Source organism: Rhinatrema bivittatum, chromosome 2 (assembly GCF_901001135.1).
Source record: "Rhinatrema bivittatum chromosome 2, aRhiBiv1.1, whole genome shotgun sequence".
NCBI classification, from domain to species: Eukaryota; Metazoa; Chordata; class Amphibia; order Gymnophiona; family Rhinatrematidae; genus Rhinatrema; species Rhinatrema bivittatum.
The window spans coordinates 140,589,813-140,607,699 of NC_042616.1; the positions used below are offsets into that span (position 1 = coordinate 140,589,813).

At 43.4% G+C, this 17,887-nt stretch overlaps 1 protein-coding gene across 4 annotated transcripts in view; it reads left to right on the forward strand.

The window, feature by feature from the left end:
• ARHGAP21 (Rho GTPase activating protein 21) overlaps positions 1 to 17,887 on the forward strand; it is a 450,388-nt gene that overhangs the window by 385,046 nt on the left and 47,455 nt on the right. For all 4 annotated transcript variants that reach the window (XM_029588677.1, XM_029588676.1, XM_029588679.1 and 1 more), the window contains 2 exons: positions 7,396 to 7,492; positions 10,853 to 10,889. In XM_029588677.1, the coding sequence (XP_029444537.1) occupies positions 7,396 to 7,492; positions 10,853 to 10,889 (134 nt within the window). The remainder of the gene's footprint in view (positions 1 to 7,395; positions 7,493 to 10,852; positions 10,890 to 17,887) is intronic.

A 17,887-nucleotide genomic window follows, 5' to 3' on the forward strand; every position in this document is an offset into this window, starting at 1 on the left:
TACGCATGTGCGCAGATTTATAAAATCTGCCCCCTTATGAGGGGAGACACTAAAGTCCACGAAGCAGGACAGTGACCTCAGGTTGATTATATCCAATGGTTTCAAAATAGAGAAACAGCACAAGAGGGTGGTGGCCAGAACCAGAGGGCTGCCAGAGTGCATAGGGAGATATATAACTAGTAGAAAAGAAGAGGTGATTGTATTGCTGTACAGATTGTTCATGAGAACTCACCTGGAGTATTGTGTTCAATTCTGCAAGCCTTACCTCTGGAAGGATATTGTCAGAGTGGAGGTGGTTCAGAAAAGGGCTATGTTGGGTCCATTGAGCACTGTCTACAACAGTGGCCAATCCAGGTCATAAGTACCTGTCAGATCCCCAATAGTTGATCTATTTCATCTATCTCACTCCCATGGATAAGTACTGGCTTTCCCAAGTCTACCCAGCTAATAACTGTTTATGGACTTTTCATTCAGGAACTTGCCAATCCTATTTTGAAGTTTTGTTTTATTGCCTCAACAATCCTGGGATTGCTCTGTTAAAGAGAATGCTAATTGGATAGCAGATTGCATAGCTTTTACATAACTCAAGCAATTTTGAATTGGGCATGTTAGGGTCACGGCTGCTTTGGTAGCCCATCTATGATCAACCTCTGTACAAGGAAGATGTAGCGTTGCAATTCACATTCACATGGCATTATTGCTTAAACAATCACTTCCAATATGACTGAAGATTTGGGTCTTCATCCTTCATGGCCTTTCTGGTGGGCCTTTTATTTTAGTAGGGTTGTCGTCCTATTTAAAAATGATTGTTCCGCTCTGTTAGCAGAATAATTGATTTCGCATTTTTGTTGAAGACTCCCATTAAGTAGAGAGTCCCATATATATGACCATGATGTGAACTAATGGCCTTCAGAGAAAGCAAAGTCTTACCTGTAACAGGTGTTTCCTAGCGTGTAGCCAGATGGACTCAGGACCAATGGTTATGCCTCTCTGCCAGCAGATGGAGACAGAGTAAGGCTGCAAAGCTGACGTCACAGTACATATACTCCTGCAGTGACCTCAGCCTTCCAGTATTCTCCATCTCCAGCAGATGGTGAACGTACCTCCCCTTATGGGGATTGTTGTATTTTTTTGGAAGGAGAAATTCTACATTCTAAATTGGAGAAAATTGAGCCCTGCTCTCCTATGGTGATACCTAAAGGTCTCTCTCCCAGTTGAGAATTCCTGAGGTGATTTTCGAGATCCCTCAGAGGTTTGCCTTGATCCGGTAGCTGGTTCTCGGTGTGGACTTTGCTGCTTAGGCAGCTGAAAGGCAGCGGGTGCAAGAAACCAAGTGCAGCAGTGACTGTCAAAGCCCTCTCCCTCTGCAACCGGAGACAGTCTCTGTACTCAGCCAGTAAGCGCTGAGCCCCTAGGTAAGTTTAAAAAAAAAAGAGAGAAGAAGATTTACCTTCCGATTCAGAGATGAGTAGAGGGAGTAGGACTCCCACCGGTCTCCGTGCTGTGCGCACCGTACGGACGTCGTTCCTGCTTCTGATGGGGTAAGAGGAATTGGGCTTCCAAGTGGGTTGAGCAGCCCCCGGTGGGCTAGGCCCCGATGTAGGCTTGATTAGCACACCGCATGGAAGGCCGCCATGGCGCCATCTTGGGTGCGTTTCTGTGCATGCCATATTGTCCTCCATAGGACGTTAGTGCATGTAGTACATTGGCTGTGCACATGTGCTGTGTGCATAACATCAGGTGCGTCCCTATGTGCACAACTTGAAAAGCGTGCGATTCAGGAAGGGCTGTGCGTGCGTCTCGCCGCACTCCCATCTAGACACTCGAAATTTGTGTTCAAAAAATTTTTAAGCGCGAGCCAATTGAACGCGTAGCTACTACTGACAATGACGCTGGCAACCAAGATACCTAAGCGCCTTGCTCTCTGCACTGCTTGTCATATTAAAGCCTCATGGTCTGAGCTGGACTCCAACTTATATCGGCACTGTGAGGAAGCCCAAGGAGAGTTGGACTTCACTAAGCCAGGCTTCTACCATTCGGATGATGGGTTGGTCACAGCCTTAACTGGAAGTATGCCAGATCTGAGTATCCCCTTGACTGGGTCATCTGTGGGAGAGGGAAATTCAGCTGGACTCACCCCAGTGCTTCCTGGACTAGGCATGGACCAGGCTGCCTTGTCTTGGGTGGAGTTTTTCTAGGGGCTACAAGCCTTTGTACAGGCACAGCCTGCTGTCCCCTGCCTCTGTCTGGACGGAACCTCAGCCAGTGACCCCTCCCTCTCCCATTCTGACCGGCAGACTCCAAGGCATGCCTCGCCTTACCAAGGGTATTCCTGGTAGGGACCCGGATGGCACGGACGAAAAAGAAGACCCAGATTCCTTGGAATATGGGAAAATTCCCCCTTGGTTGGAACTCTATCAGACCACGATATGGTTCTTTCATAGAGACGAATTGCCAGCCCTGGTTTCCCAGACCCTGAAGATGCTGGGAGTTCCTGGGGTGGATTCTATGACTGAACCAAAGAAGAATCCCATTCTGATTTCCCTCCGGAAAGCCTCTTGCTACTTTTCCAGTGATGGATGCCATCTAGGATTTGATTGATCTGGAATGGGATGCCCCAGAAGCAAGTTTTAAAGGGGGCCGGGCATTGGAAGTTCTATACCCTCTGGACTCAGTGATAAAAGAATATTTGCGTTTCCCTAAAGTGAAGGCACTAGTCTGTGCCATCTCTAAGCAAACAACTATCCCAGTGGAGGAAGGAGTGGCCTTAAAGATGCATGTGATAGACAAATTGAGTCTATTCTTAAACAAGCCTTTGACGCAATAGCAATGCCCTTAAAGATTGCTTCTTGTTGCGCTCTGGTGGCCCATTCATGTCTGCTTCTTTCTCAGGAGGTGCATGACTTGGAGGTGAATTCCAGAGTGATTATGGAACCCACTGCCGCCTTTTCAGCAGATGCGGACTCTGATTTCGTCTGTACTTCTGCCAGAGGAATGGCCTCAGTGGTGGCCAGATGGCAGCTATGGCTGTGGAATTGGTCAGTTGACACAACCTCCAAAGCTAATCTTACAAAGATGCCCTATTCGGGTATGAGTTGAAAAAGCTGGCCAGTAAATGGTGCGAATCTCTAGTTCCCCGGTTACCAGAAAATAAGAGGAAGCAGTTACAGCACATCTCACCTATGAGGGGTCGTTCCAGGGGTTCCCAGCATTTTCTCTCCTACAGAAATCCGACATTTCAGAGGTCTTGACCCCTTGGGAGGTCTTATTCCTTTTATGCCCGGCAGCCCAAGAGAGAGTGGCAGGATCGTCCATAACCCCCCAATGAAATTTTATTGACCCACATTCAGGACAAGGAGATAGGAAGTCTGTCTGTCTTTTACCAATGGTGGGTTGAGATTACTTCAGACAAATGGGTACTGGAAGTCATATGAGAAGGATATGTGCTGGAATTCCACAGCACTCCTCTGGACGTATTCATGATGTCTCCTTGCCACTCCCAGCACAAGAAGCAAGCAGTGGAGATTACACTTCTAAGGCTGGGATGAGGGCTATGATCCCAGTACCTACGCCCCAGGAAAATACAGGGCGTTATTGCATTTATTTTGTCGTATCCAAGAAGGAAGGTTCCTTTTGCCCCCATACTGGACCTCAATGTCAAAAGTCACCTGTGAGTGACTCATTTTTGCATGGGGACCTTAAGCTCTGTGATAATGTCTGTACAGTTGGGAGAGTTCCTAACCTTCCTGGACCTATCCAAGGCCTACCTACATATTCCAGTCTGACAAAAACACCAACATTTCCTATGCTTTGCAGCTCTGGGTCGCCATTATCAGTTTCAGGCACTGCCCTTTGGTCTAGCCACCGCCCCAGAACATTTTCCAAGATTATGGTAGTTGAAGCGGCAGTATTGAGAAAAGATGGGATCCTGGTGCACCCACACTTGGACGATTGGCTGATCTGGGCCAAGTCCACAGAAGAGAGCTTCCTGGCTACCAACAGGGTGATCTCCTTGTTACAGGAACTCACTTGGGTAGTAAACTTGGCCAAAAGCAGCCTCAAGCTCGCCAGTTGGTAAACACGGTATATCCGTCAGTATGCAGCCATCTCCAAGTTCTCAGTTTGATGGAGGCAATCCTGGAAGTAGTGCTGTGGGCAAGGGAACACATGTGCCCACTTCAACACTACTTCAACACTACTATCATGTTGGAATCCACAGTCCCAAAACTATTCAGTTCGTCTCCACTTACCGATGGGAGTCTTTTCTTGCCTTCAGTGAAGGTTGCAAGAAGCTCATCTGAATAGGGGTGTGTCCCTGTCCTCTTCGAATTGGCTGGTTCTCATGACAGATGCGAGTCTCCGGGGCTGGGGAGCTCACTGTCAGGAATTGACAGTCCAGGGACTCTGGATGAAAGAAGAGGCCCTCTGGAAGCCCAGGCAGTCAGATTGGCGTGTTTACAATTCAGCCACAGACTCCAGGGTCAAGCGGTCCGCGTGATGTTGGACAATGCAATGACGGTAGCCTACATCAACCGCCAGGGAGCAACCAAGAGCCAGCAAGTGTCATAGGAGGTAGACCTCCTTATGGAATGGGCAGACGTACATCTACAAATGATCTCAGCCTCCCATATCGCAGTAAAAGACAACATCAGAGCAGACTTTCTAAGCAAGGAGAGTCTGGATCCAGGAGAGTGGGCATTGTTGACCAAAGTGTTTCAACTGATAGCAGATCACTTGGGCCTCCTGTCAATCGACCTGCTGACCACATCTCACAATGCATAGGTTCTTCAGTCGCAGAAGAGATCTGTGGTCCCAGGGAATCAACGCTCTCATTCAGATCTGGCTGGAAAATGAGTTGCTATATACCTTGCCTCCATGGCCCATGCTGGGCAGGGTCATTCACAGAATTGAACACCACATGGGACTAATCCTGTTGGTAGCTCCAGATTGGCCCAGGTGACCGTGATATGCGGAGAATCCTGGTGGAGAAACCCCTGCGCCTCCTACCGCACAGGGACCTCTTGCAGCTGGGACCGGTCCTTCACAAGGATCCAACTCAATTATTATGGTCTGGCCCTTGAGAGGGCTCGCCTGATGAAGCGGGGATGTTCCGCCGTGGTAATTGTCACCTTACTCCACACTCAGAAGTTCTCCACGTCTCTAGCATTTGTGCGGGCCAGGAGAGGCCTGGTGTGTGCGGTGTCCTCCTCTGAGTGGTCAAAATCCCTCTTCTTCTGGAATTTTTGCAAGATGGCTTGAATAAAGGTTTGGCCCTTAACTCCTTGAAGGTGCAGGTAGCTGCTGTCTCCTGTTTCAGGGATGAGGTGAATGGGTCTCCCTGTCAGCTCATCCTGATGTGGCCCATTTTCTGAAAGGAATGAAGCACCTTCGACCTCCCTTACAGTTGCTGCATCCATTGTGGAATCTGTCTAGTACTGGAATTCTTGGCAGGTCCTTCCTTTCAGCCACTGCGCAGTCTTTCCATGTGTTTATTGACTTTGAAAACGGTGTTCCTGGTAGCTATATCCTTGGCAAATCGCATCTCTGAACTGCAGGCGTTGTCATGCCAGGAGCCGTTCCTCCGGATGACTCCAGGGGCCTTACAACTATGTACTGTCCCATCTTTCTTGCCCAAAGTAATCTCTGAGTTTCATTTGAATCAGTCCATTTCGTTGCCATCCCCAGATAAACTCAAGGATGTGGAGGAATATAGTCTTCTCTGTCATTTGGATGTCAAGAGACTTCTGCGGTATCTGGAATTATCAGAACAGGTCCAAAAGACAAGACCACCTGTTTGTCCTTCACAAGGGAAGGAAGCATGGTGAACCAGCTTCGCGGGCTACCATAGCAGGTAGTCACGAGAGCCTGGAAAAGCCATTACCTTCTCAGATTAGAGCTCATTCCACTAAGGCTTGGATGGTCTCATGGGCAGAAGTTAGACTGCTGTCTCCCGTTGTTATCTGCCGAGTGACGATGTGGTCCTCCTTGCACACCTTTTCCAGGCTTTATCACCTGGACGTACAGGCCCAAGAGGACGCAGTCTTTGTATGAGCAGTGTTGACCGAACCTCCTGCCCCGATCGAGAGTCCATCTGGCTACACACTTGGAAATGGAGAAATTACTTACCTGTTAATTTTGTTTTCCTTAGTGTAGACAGATGGACTCTGCGTCCTGTCCTCATCTGCCCAAGAACTGTGCCACGGGTTCTCCCATGGAGTGGGCCTTGAATCCAAGGGATTACAGGTAAGTGTTTATCCAGTCCTTAGATTAGGGTACCTATATTCTTACTGGAGTTCAGTGATTATGGTTGGTTGAGTACAGTTACGGTTATCTGTTTTTAATCATATTTTTAATAGTCTTTTCATTAATATGTCCACACTGGCTTTTGAAGAGAATACTGAAGGGCTGAGGTTACTGCAGGGGTATATGTGCTGTAATGTCAGATTTGCAGCCTTACTCAGTCTCCATCTGCTGGCAGGGGAGCATAACTATTGGTCTTGTCTACCCTAAGGAAAACGAAATTATCAGGTAAGTAATTTCTCCATTCTCTGAAGACTGCAGTTCATCAATCACACAAATCTTTTCTATTCTCTTTCTGGAGTTGAGCTTATTAGCTTAATTACAGAACTGAGGGACACTGCTTGGCTGTGTGAGCATGGGAACTACTACCCGTGCTCAGAGTTAACTAGAAAATTCCTGGAAAGTGGGATGGTTGTCAACACCATCAGGATGACATCACTCATATGGTACTGTTATGATGAGAAACTTATTCCTAGTGGATAAATACAGTTACAAAATGGGTGAACATCTAGAAATTGAAGTCCTTCAGAAACCATTTTCTTTTCCTTTTTTATGTACACGGAAAAGTTCATTAAAAAAGAAATGTCATACTCACCATATTCCTGAGCTGCTTGCCCCAATGTCTGCAATCTTATTTTTTGAAATTTACTTACTTGATCTAGGTTTATTTTTATTATTTAGTGATTCCTTTTCTGCTTGTTTTTTTTTAACTAGTGTTAGTCAGGCAAAATAAAGATTAGGAAATATTAAATGTTTGACTGTTTTGTCCATATTTCATTCTCTGTCTTATAAGTTAGAAGGTTGGTTCTCTTCTCTCGTGGAAAGTCTATAAGACATAGGGCTTGGCTGGTATTCACTTTTTTTAGCTGGGTCTTTAGATTATTTTATTACCACCATATTAATTATGAATATCTGTGCTGTTAATTTGTATCTTGTTTTATATAAATAATTATAGAATACATATTTATTTTAGTGCTTTATTATGTATTTTTTTAATTTTTATCTTTGTTCCATGCCTTGAACACGTCTGTGGAAAGACTTTGTAAAAATAAACACATGATTGGCATTTAATTTTCACTTGTTTCTTTATTAAAGAACCTGTCAGACCTACCATTCTGGAAGTACAACCCAGCTCCAAAACAGAGAGATCAAAATCTTGTGACGAGGGGCTGGATAATTATAAAGAAGAATCGTAAGTTAAAAACACAATGCTGCAAGTAAAGATATCAATCTATACATAAAATGTTTGGGTTTTTTTCCATTTATATTCTGCTTTTTGTGACAATTCAAAGCAGATTACATTCAGGTACTGTACACATTTCCTTCTTCCAATATGGCATACGATCTAAGACTAACTTTCAAACTGGCATGCAGGCACATATGTGTGCGCGTTTGTCGATCCGTGTCAAGGGATGCAATTATTTTAAAACTTGTGCACGTATATGCGCATGTTATGAAATAGCCTGGCCTCGTGCACATGTTGCCAAATTTTTTGTGGGCGTGCACAAGTGCATGCAAATGCCACTTCTGCCCCAAAAATCAGGGGATTTAAAAAGGGGTGCATGCTGACGCCATTTTCAGTTTTATCAGTCACCCCCAGTTCACCCAGTTAAGAAAGTTCCTCCAAACCCCTATAATTTAATAGCCTTCACTCCTCAGTTATCCCCAACCCTTAAAACTCTGCAGATCTGTCTATTTATTTTATAACTTACATGGCATCTAGAGCAAATGTAAAGTTATAAGGAAGGGGGGCCTCAGCGCGCCTTAAGTGTTTACGCACACATCTTAGCTTCATGCCCCGAAATGCCCATTCCCCGCCCATTGTTGAAAAATTCCGAGCAGCATTTATGCACATATCCGGGCAGCTTTTAAAATGTCTTCGGCACGCGTGAGGGCAACATTTTCGTGCATCCCCTAATTAATGTACGTATCGGGCTTTTAAAATTCAGTCTTAAGAGCCTAACTTTCAGTGTGTAAAATACCATGCATTTTTTGCTCTGAAAACATGCACTTATGTTTCAGCATGCGTGAACATCTCCAATACAAGGAAATGCATGCTTTCTATACCAATTTTATAAGTATATGCGTATTTTAGGTGCATAAAACAAAACGTACTCGTAACAGCTCTGATTTATATGCAGAGGCAGTTACAGTATATATTTTTTTAATTTTATATTTATGCTTGCAAATTACAACATTCAGTCAAGATAGAACTTGAAATAGAAATAAAGAGCTGAATAATATAATTATAAGGGAAAAAAAAAAGATTACAACCCTGATTCCAACCCACAATATGAAGGAAATTTATACTCAAATCCAACAAGCATTTACATAGAATGAAATAAGTAAATAATGAAACGGCAGCAACCTCATGAGGCTATATTAAAGCGAACATCCATTGGTAAGGAAGAGCTAAGTTGTAACAGCAGAGAAGATGCAGATCACTAAGGAAAAAAGATAACTGATTAGCTTCCCAAAAAACAGAAGCATTAATTAGCTTTCTATTTAACCGCAACACTTGCATGGGAATTTCAGAAGAAACAAAGCCTTTAGCTGTAAAACCTTGGGCTGTAGTAACAAGAACTGTTCATGTTCTTCTGTCTCTGTTTAGCTACTTCAGGAAAGATCGTGACTTGATGCTGTAAAAACAGTTCTCTACGATGCCTAAGATAAATCTTTAATAGCCAGAGTACATCTGGAACCTCTAACATAGCAGAAACATCCAAAGGGTGGTCAGAAGTAGGAGTCCATGCCTGATAACCTTCTGCTGTTTCAGCTACTTTCTCTAAAGGAGGAATATAAGACATCTTCGAAGCAGGTTGTAGGGATTGCTCAGGAACTTTGAGAATTTCCTTTACATATCTTTAGAAATATCCTTTACCCACACCAATGGTAGTTTAGGAAAGTTAATAAATCTCAAGTTCTTCCTCCTGATCATATTTTCCATACTTTTCATTTTATTAGATAAAGAAACATTATCTTTAACCAATATCGCCTGGAGAGCTTCTATCTGCTACTCATAATGTTGTAAATCAGAAGCTTTCATTAGAATTAGAATTTCTACTGAGGGCATACAATTCTCCAAGGCCAGGTTCTTATCCACCAGAACCAAGACTTGCGCACGCAGAAGAGCATTGCTATTTGCAGTCCATCTAGCCTCAAGGGGTAAACTCAGCAGGTCTTTCCAAAGAGAAGCTTAGAGGCTTTGATTGAGTAGGAAAAGCAGGAGTCTGCAGATTAACAGACAAATGCCCCCAAATGCCTCCGTCATCTTCCTCCACTGGCGGCACCTTCGGGTCCCCTGAGCTCTCTCTCACCAGCAAAGCTTCCCGCTCCGGTTCCTGAACTCTGAAGAGCCGCCCTGACATCACCAGTCTGTGTCTTTCCTCGTCACAATGTGGAAGCTTTGGCCATGGCAGGAGCCAAAAGATGAGTTCTCGCTGCTGGGCCTAGAGGAGAGAGCGGCAATCCTTCCCCTCCCCTACATCTCAACGGCTCTTCTACCAGCAGCAAGGGTCCCCGGAGAATGTGGGCATGCTTTGACCCCCAATGGCGGCAAGGCAGATGGGACTGCAGAGACTCCCCTGTGTCTTGCCTTCCTTTTGCGGCCCATGAATCCAAAAAAAAAAAAATAGAGGAAATAACAAGGGAAGCCACAAACGGAGTTGCAGATGCTCACATGCTATATGCAGCCTGCCGCCATCTCGGATCTCTCTCTCCCCCCCCCCCCCCCCCGGGAAAATATTTAATAAAGTATACTTGTATACCATTTTTTGTTTTGAAGATATGTGCATGCATTCCAGAAACCACCGGTTCGCTGATACCTTTGCCAGTTCACCTGGACACTCTTAACGCTTCACTGTGAATCCCCAGCAATTAACTCAGACCGGCCTCCCAAAAAAACTGCAGACAACAGGCAAGTGCAATTTCACTTGCACGAGTCAATTAGCAGGTGCAAAAGTGTAAGAATAACTTTGGTAATGTATATGTGTATATCTCTTACAAAAGAGCAACTATCGCACGAACTTCTGAACTCTGCCCCGGGACACCCCTAGCCGGCCCCTTTTTCTGCAGGTAAAATTGTATGCACAGAATGAAAACATGCAAGTACTTGTGACATTTCTAAATTAGCATTTGCATGAGTACATGCTACATACACACACATGCTGATTTTACATGCAAAACCTTATGAAAAGGTACTCAATAATTTGTACCTGGGGCACTGGAGAGTGAAATGACTTGCCGGAGTAGCCTAGTGGTTAGAGTAGCAGGCTGTGAACTGGGGAAGCCAGGTTTCAAATCCTGCTGACACTGTGATCTTGGGCAAATCACTTTTCTCTCTATTGCCTCAGGTACAAACTTAGATTATAAGGCTTCTAAAGACAAGGAATTACCTACAGTACTTGAATGTAACTCACTTTGAGTTACAAGTGAAAAGTCATGAACTAATTCTAAATCATGTATTTTTTTTTAAATATATATAAATGTGTAGAGAGAGAAAGATTTGTATATGCACTGTTTGTTTTATCACAAATTATTCTCGTCCCAACAGATCTATCAAACATGTGTCTAGCCTGAAGGGAATCAAGGTTAGTAAGTCGCTGTTTAGCAGCTTTTCCTATTCCTTTGTGTGATTTTGAAGTATGTTACATTACTCGTGAGTTTAAAAGTGTATCTTGGGGAAGTCAAGATGGCAGCAGGCTGAGAAAACATGGTGTGTGGATTCTCATACTACCCTGCTAGTTTTCTTTTTTTCATTTCTGCTGCATTCCAAATGTAAAAGGAAGTTGAGAGAGCAAGCTGCGACAGTTCCTGGTGCTTCCCTAAATCAGCTGAGAAAAATCGTGGAGTTTCTCACCATGCCACATGAAGATTCACCTGGGGTGTCTGTGGTTTTAGAACCATTTTAGCGTGAGGTCCTACTGCAGGAGGAGGTTTCTCTCAGCTCAGGTGCGCCAGAAATTCCTCTCTCTCCTATAGCCATGATAGATGAGGGATCAGGGTTTCTGCAGCAAGAGTTAACTGGAATCGTGTTTGGAGCAGCACTGCCCGAAGAGAGGTCTCCCTTGAATCTTGCAAGATACTGTGGAGAGTCATGTCAGTTTGGAACAGGAGGTTTCCTCGGCGGAGGCTGGATCCTTGAGAATCGCGGCCAACGTTAGGGAAAATGCCAAAGCTAGAGCTGAAGGTACTCTGGTTTACTCCATACAGAGGGGTTCTATCGAGGCAAGTGTGATTTCTTGTAGCCCAATTTTGGCAGCATTTGCTGAGCTCTCCAACAGGTCCTCCATAGCGAAGCTCCTGATAGTACTCTGGACTCTGGTCTGTTCTGGTGTTTTGGGAGCAGGGTGTTCTTCATTGGTAACTTTACCCTCTGATATTTTCACGAATGCAGTTTTTAGACTTTCCTCTCCTCAAAGAGAGAGAATGGAAGTTTTGGAAGCGTGGTATGTCTTAGATATCTAATACCCAGATAGGGCTGACTCAAGTTTCTTCTGTGCAGGCTCAAAAGATCATGAACTTGGAGAACTATCATGAACTTGGAGAACTACATTTGCATGAGTACATGCTACATACACACACATGCTGATTTTACATGCAAATTCCAGAGCTTTATTGTGCGTTGAGTGAAATATTCACTCAACGCATGGGTTGAATTTTCCTAAGTTTCCCATTAGTTCTCCATTGGGAACTTTCAAGAAATATCTGCTTGATGATCTCAGAAGCCCAGCCAAAGCTTCACCGCCCATTAATAGGGCTCATATTCTTCCTTGAGGAGGTGGTGAGTTCCTGAACTCAATTGTCAACTCTGCTGAAATTCTAGGCCCCCGTGGCTTGTTGGAGAGATCTAGTGAAGAGCCTGCCAGAAGAACTGCTGGGTACCTTTGTGTTCCTACAAAATCAAGACTCCATTGTGAGACTGTTTTTCTGCATTAAATTAGTTACTTTTGTCGGCCAAAGGGTTTGGTTGTTTCCTAATGTCTCGAGATCCACACGAGCATAGGAAACATTTTCTTATCATATGACAAAGTTCAGCTCTTGGAACATCATTCGTACTTTATTTTTCTTGTAAGTGCTTCTTGAAGTTGCGTGATGTACAATATATTTTCTTTGTGCCATCACATTTAAGATTTTTCCTAGATTTAAAGAAGTGAACCTGTGTTGTGTTGAGTTGTGTAAAAGTTAGCAATTGGGGGGGAAGGGTTGCCAGCTGATTTAATATTTTAACAGGCCCTCTATTCAGTTTTCCTTTATGTACTCCATGCTCAGGGCTTTCTTTCTTGGACTCCCCTTGCTTTGTGGTTTGCTATGAGATACAGTGATGATTATTCTTTGATTTATTAATGCACAATTGTTTGTTTTTCTGGATGTGGAATAAAAATGTATTAGTAATGCCTGCTTAGGGCAATCGGAGGTCCTTGGACCAGATTTCCCTGTCTGAATAGTGATAAGACAATATATACACAGACTAACTTGGGTAGGATTTTATTTGGCTAGCTTAGAACATGCATATGCAAGGAGATGGGACACTAAGTGACTGTTCTGCATAGTAACCGGTCCTCAACACATTTTATAGGCGGCTTACAGACTTTAGAAGTCATTGGATAATCACAGATGTCACATACACTCTGTGTGGAAAGCTTCATCTCATAGGTGTGGTCAACCACAAGTCTTACCATGATCAGGGGGCATTTGCCAAGCCAGAAGTTGCTCGGAGTTCAGCTTGTAGGTGTAAGCACACACAAATCCATAGGCTCTGTTCAGAAGCAAAGGGTGAGAAGGTCCCTTGAACAGTTGTCCTAGTGCTCTTCTAAGAATTCCTGGAGGAGACGTTACAACCCTCATCACTGATGGCAGAGGCATCTTCACACCTCCAATTGCTCTGAGTTCCTGGAAAAGCCAGGGACTCTCTGTGGGACACTGGCCTAAATATATCTATAAGTCATGTGTCAGTAATCATATTTCTCCCTAAGAGACCGTAGCCAGCATGAAGCTAATTTCTGAAATATTTATAATGTAACCTGTTTCCTAGTTAACCCTAGACTAGCTTGATGGCTGCAGTGAGCAAATGCTGTTAGAGCAAAGCATAAACTAGCCAAGGAGTCAGTGTGGACCCTCTAAAAATCTTCACCATAGATGTACTCTTAATGTACAGCAACAAGTTTATTCTTGTGTTAAATTCTACATTAAAATAAGTAAATGAAGATTTTTCTTATTCTTTTTTTTTCAAGTCCTTTTATTACTTAATTGACTTTATTTGTTGTCATCTGCCCAAAGTCTATTATAGTCAAATTAGTAAGGGATTGATCTAGCAGAATGAGGTGTAGAGTTTTCTAAGTCTAATTTAGTTGTTGCCACAGAATGAAATTTCAGGCCAGATGAAGTACCAGCAGAGACTGTACAGTCATGACATTGTGATTGATATCCTTTCTCTTATTAAAAATGCTATGATGTCTACAACTTCCACAGAATAGATAGGACCTGTTTAGGGGGCAATAATCAGAACAATTTATGTAGTTAAAAAAAAAAATATTTCCTAGACTCAGGGGAAATCTTAGCAAATATTTCTTTATAGAGAGAGTAGTAGATGCCATGGAATGGCCTCCCATTGGAGGTGGGGGAAACAAGAACAATTTGTGAATTCAAGAAAGAATGGGATAAATACAGAAGGTTTCTGCAGGAGTGATGGGAATTGTAAAGCTAAATTAGTTGCACAGATGGGCAGACTAGATAGGCCATATAATCTGTCTTTGTCTGCTGTTGTGTAAACCCGGGTTCACCCGCAATAAATCTTAGGTTGATGGTTGCTCCCCCACACACATAAGAGTGCAAGTACTGACACACAGCATGTGTACTCTTACCCATGGGGAAAAGTGGGCAGAGTTGCGATAGCAGTCTTTACCCCTCATTTCCAGCATATCATTTTGTGCCTGCTTCAGTGCAGGTACTTCGTACCCCTGTTTACACACCATCAAGATTTTCAGAGAAACGCTTTGAGGAGTTGACTTTTGAAAATGATCTTGCAGTTGTACCTGCAGGACTGCAACCTCCCCAGGGATTTGATTTAGAAGTCCCACATCTCTAAAAGAGAACACTCCCAGCAAGGTAGCACCATTGCTCATAAAGCTGGAGCACTGATTCTGTACTAGCTGTATAGGAAAGTCCTCCATACCAGATTTTTGTTGATAAAACATTCTAATGTATGTTTTAATTAAGGTTAGCTCATACTAGATACGTATACATCCCACACGTGAACAGCAGTTTTGCTGTTTCCATTGTAATATCGCTGAAGTCCTTCTGTATATTTAGACTAACTTTTCACCCAAAGGTTGAATTCCCTTTATTGCTCCTGGAAAACTGCAAATTATGTAGATCATATATCTTATATACTGCAAGTCCATTGATGAGCACTCGAAGGACTTGTTGGTTAGGAAAAAGAAAGACTTGTCTTTATACAGCAATTTAGACATTGATCAACATGGTTGATTGATAAAAGAAGACATGTTATTCTGTTCAACTCCTCAACAGTCTGATAGGATAAGGATTGATAGATATTGCATGTCTGAGTATCACAATCTAGTTGCCTAAAGTTGCGTGGCTATATGACTTGTGTACTAACCCTTCACCCTTTCTTTCCATGGGCCTTTCTAGCAGCCTTCTGGAATGGCTGAAGAAGAATACTAAAAAAAAGAAAACAAAAAAACCCCTAAAATGAAATCGGCAGCTTTTTCTCAGCCTTACAAAATGACTTTTTAAACAACTGTCTTGAAACATCTTCACTGCCAATGTACAAACTCTGAGCTTACTGCTGGCAGAGCCCTACTTTTCATTTTCCTCAAACAGACCATATAGTTAGGACCTGTATGTGCCATCTTGAATCTCTTTTCTACAGGCAGAAGCCTGCTTGCTCTAAGTACAGAATCTGGAGTCCTATTAGTCTGTGCCTTGAAAGCAGCACACCTTGGTGCACTGTTTTCTGCCCAATTGAGCCAAGGTTTGGCCTCCAAGCCAAGGGTACATGGTGAGTAAGGGCTCACATTCTAGGAATGTTAAATTGTAATGGAACTTGCCTCCCCCATTCTCCAACTACCAGACAAAGCTACTGGAGCAGGCTCCAATAGTCAGCATCGCAGTTGCTTTACCAGCTGAGCCATAGGCCATCCTAACAGCCTCAGTAAAGGAGATAACGCATTTCTGGCCAAAACCTCGTAGACTTCCAGCAGTCTTTTCTGCCCCAGAATATTTAAATGCATGCGTGGGGAGAAGGGATCAGGCACCAGGACTGCGGTTAGTTGTAGTGCTGCTGCTATGGTTGCTGTTGTCTTGTGCCTGAATCTCCATCACTGCAGCTCTTCTTTTCCCCCTCACATGCCAGACATGTTGAGGGGGAAAGGAAGAGTCGCATGGAAATTCTGTGGCAAATGCTAATCCTGTGACGTGAAGGAGACTACTAGAGTGGCTAAAGGGTAGGCTGTGTTGTCGCCTTCAGTTTAATTCTGGAGCCTGCCCCCAAGTGAGGACATAAAATGCAAGACAAAAGAAGACAGATGAGGTTCCCAGTTCACATCTGTCTACATCTGACAGTTTGGGCCAATCAGGCTTATTGCATGCAATTTTGGAGGAAAATGTTTACTGAAGTTGCACTCTGTACAGTTCCAAATAAAACTAGCCCTAATCTAGTACACACTTGTTGAGGGATTGGACTGTCTGGGTGAACTTTGTCTACTCTGTCTTCCTGGATCAGCAGAAGTATGCCAGGCTTCAAAAGTGTCTCTTCTGGTCAAAACCAAGAATAAGGAGTTCACAGAGTTGTTGAACCACCTGGGTTACACCCTCACTAAGGGACAGACCAATTAGAACATGCCAGAGGTAGACCTGAGTTAACCTGGTTACTTCGGTCTTCTATATGTTTGGCAGCTAATCCCTTGCATTTCTCTTTGCTGGCAGATCCTAGATTTTCCAAGGCCCCATAAAACATTTCACTCTGCAGCACATTAGACTGTGGGGTTGGGGATTTAAAGGAAAGCCCTGAAGGACTATTCTAGCAAGTGTCATTCTGGGCTTGTTAGAGGCCTCTTACTAGCACTTATTCTGCTGTATGGAGGCAGATTAACTGGTGGAAGAGTAAGCATTTTAGAACATGTCTTCTGTTAATCATATTTGGTTAGAACTAAGCTTCAGCAAAAATACTCTAAAGGTATTATGTACTTGCTTTTCTTAATCTCAAAGGTACCGTTCACAGAGTAGTACTTTCCTCTCATCAAGTTGTGAGATTCTTTGACACGTTTGAAAAGGCCCGAGCTACTGAGGCTACTACTTCCTTGGATCGTGAATCTTATATTGTAGACCCTGACAGAGCTACCATTTGACCCCTTGCAATTTGGGGGGGGAGGGGGGAATATGTTGCAATTTTCTCGCAAGAAGAGTGAGCAGGTTGAAAGCTTTAGTATCTATCTCTCTTTCAGTTGTAATTTTCTTTAAAAAAAAAACAAAAACCCAGGTCAGGGCTAGCAGTAGCCTCCAATCCAGCTGCAAATGGGGAAAAGGAAGCAAGTTCTTAAATGTTTCCAGGTTGGTGAGCTGAAAAAAATCTGCACTGTTCACATTTATTCATTTTGTTTTCTGCCTAAGGTTCTCTTAAGACCTGTTCCATATTTTGTTTCTAAGGTTAATTTGTCTTGTCACATTAACTAAGACATTGTTTTGCCTTTGTTGTGCCAAAACCTAAGAATTTTAGAGGTGAAACTTCCTTCTTGAGAGATGAAAAGGGTTTTGAAATATATGTAAAAGACGAGGGTGTTTTCCTCCAGGAAATCAGAACAAGTTTATCCTTTGTTGCTGATAAGAGAGGATTACCAGAGCTGGCACGATGCCTTAGTAGCCATGGTCTGGGCTAGCAAGGAGATGCTGTAGAGACAGCATTTACAGACATAGCATGGAGTCTCAGCTTTTGCTTATTGGTGACAACTAGTGGCTAAACTTGGATGCATGCATGCTAGAGTCCAGAGGGAATGTGGTCTCGGGCCCCTGGCTGGAGAGGGGGGCAGGGGGGAATGTTAGTTGTGAATGAAGCCCCACTGGAGATTGATTCCACTTAAACTAGAAGCACAGAGAGTAAGAAGGAAACTACAGGGCCAGGAAAAAAAACTTCAGTCTCTAAGACTTCAGTTTTCCTACAGTCTTCTAAGAAAGTTAATAAGCTACCTAGTTTTCTCAGTAGAATAGTGTTGATCACGTTTCAGTAGAAGAAATATGTCAAGAGGCTTCATGAGCTTCTATGCATGCCTTCAAAAAAATATTACAGAATGGTAAATGGAATCTTCAGATGGTGCTTTTGGGAGAAGAATTCTCCAATCTATAATAAATTCATCCTGTGAGGTACTTCTGTGCTACATTGCATTGTTGCACTGGAACTTTCTTACCATGTTGTTCCTTTCTGTTAACTCGTACAGTGGTCAGGGCCATGCAATCCACTTATAAGCAGATGTACTAGTTATTTTGAGTTTACTGTGGCTATGAGAAAAAAAAAGCTTAAAGAGAGCTTCTACAAGTGTGAGTCATTGTGGAGATTTATGGTAATATTGTT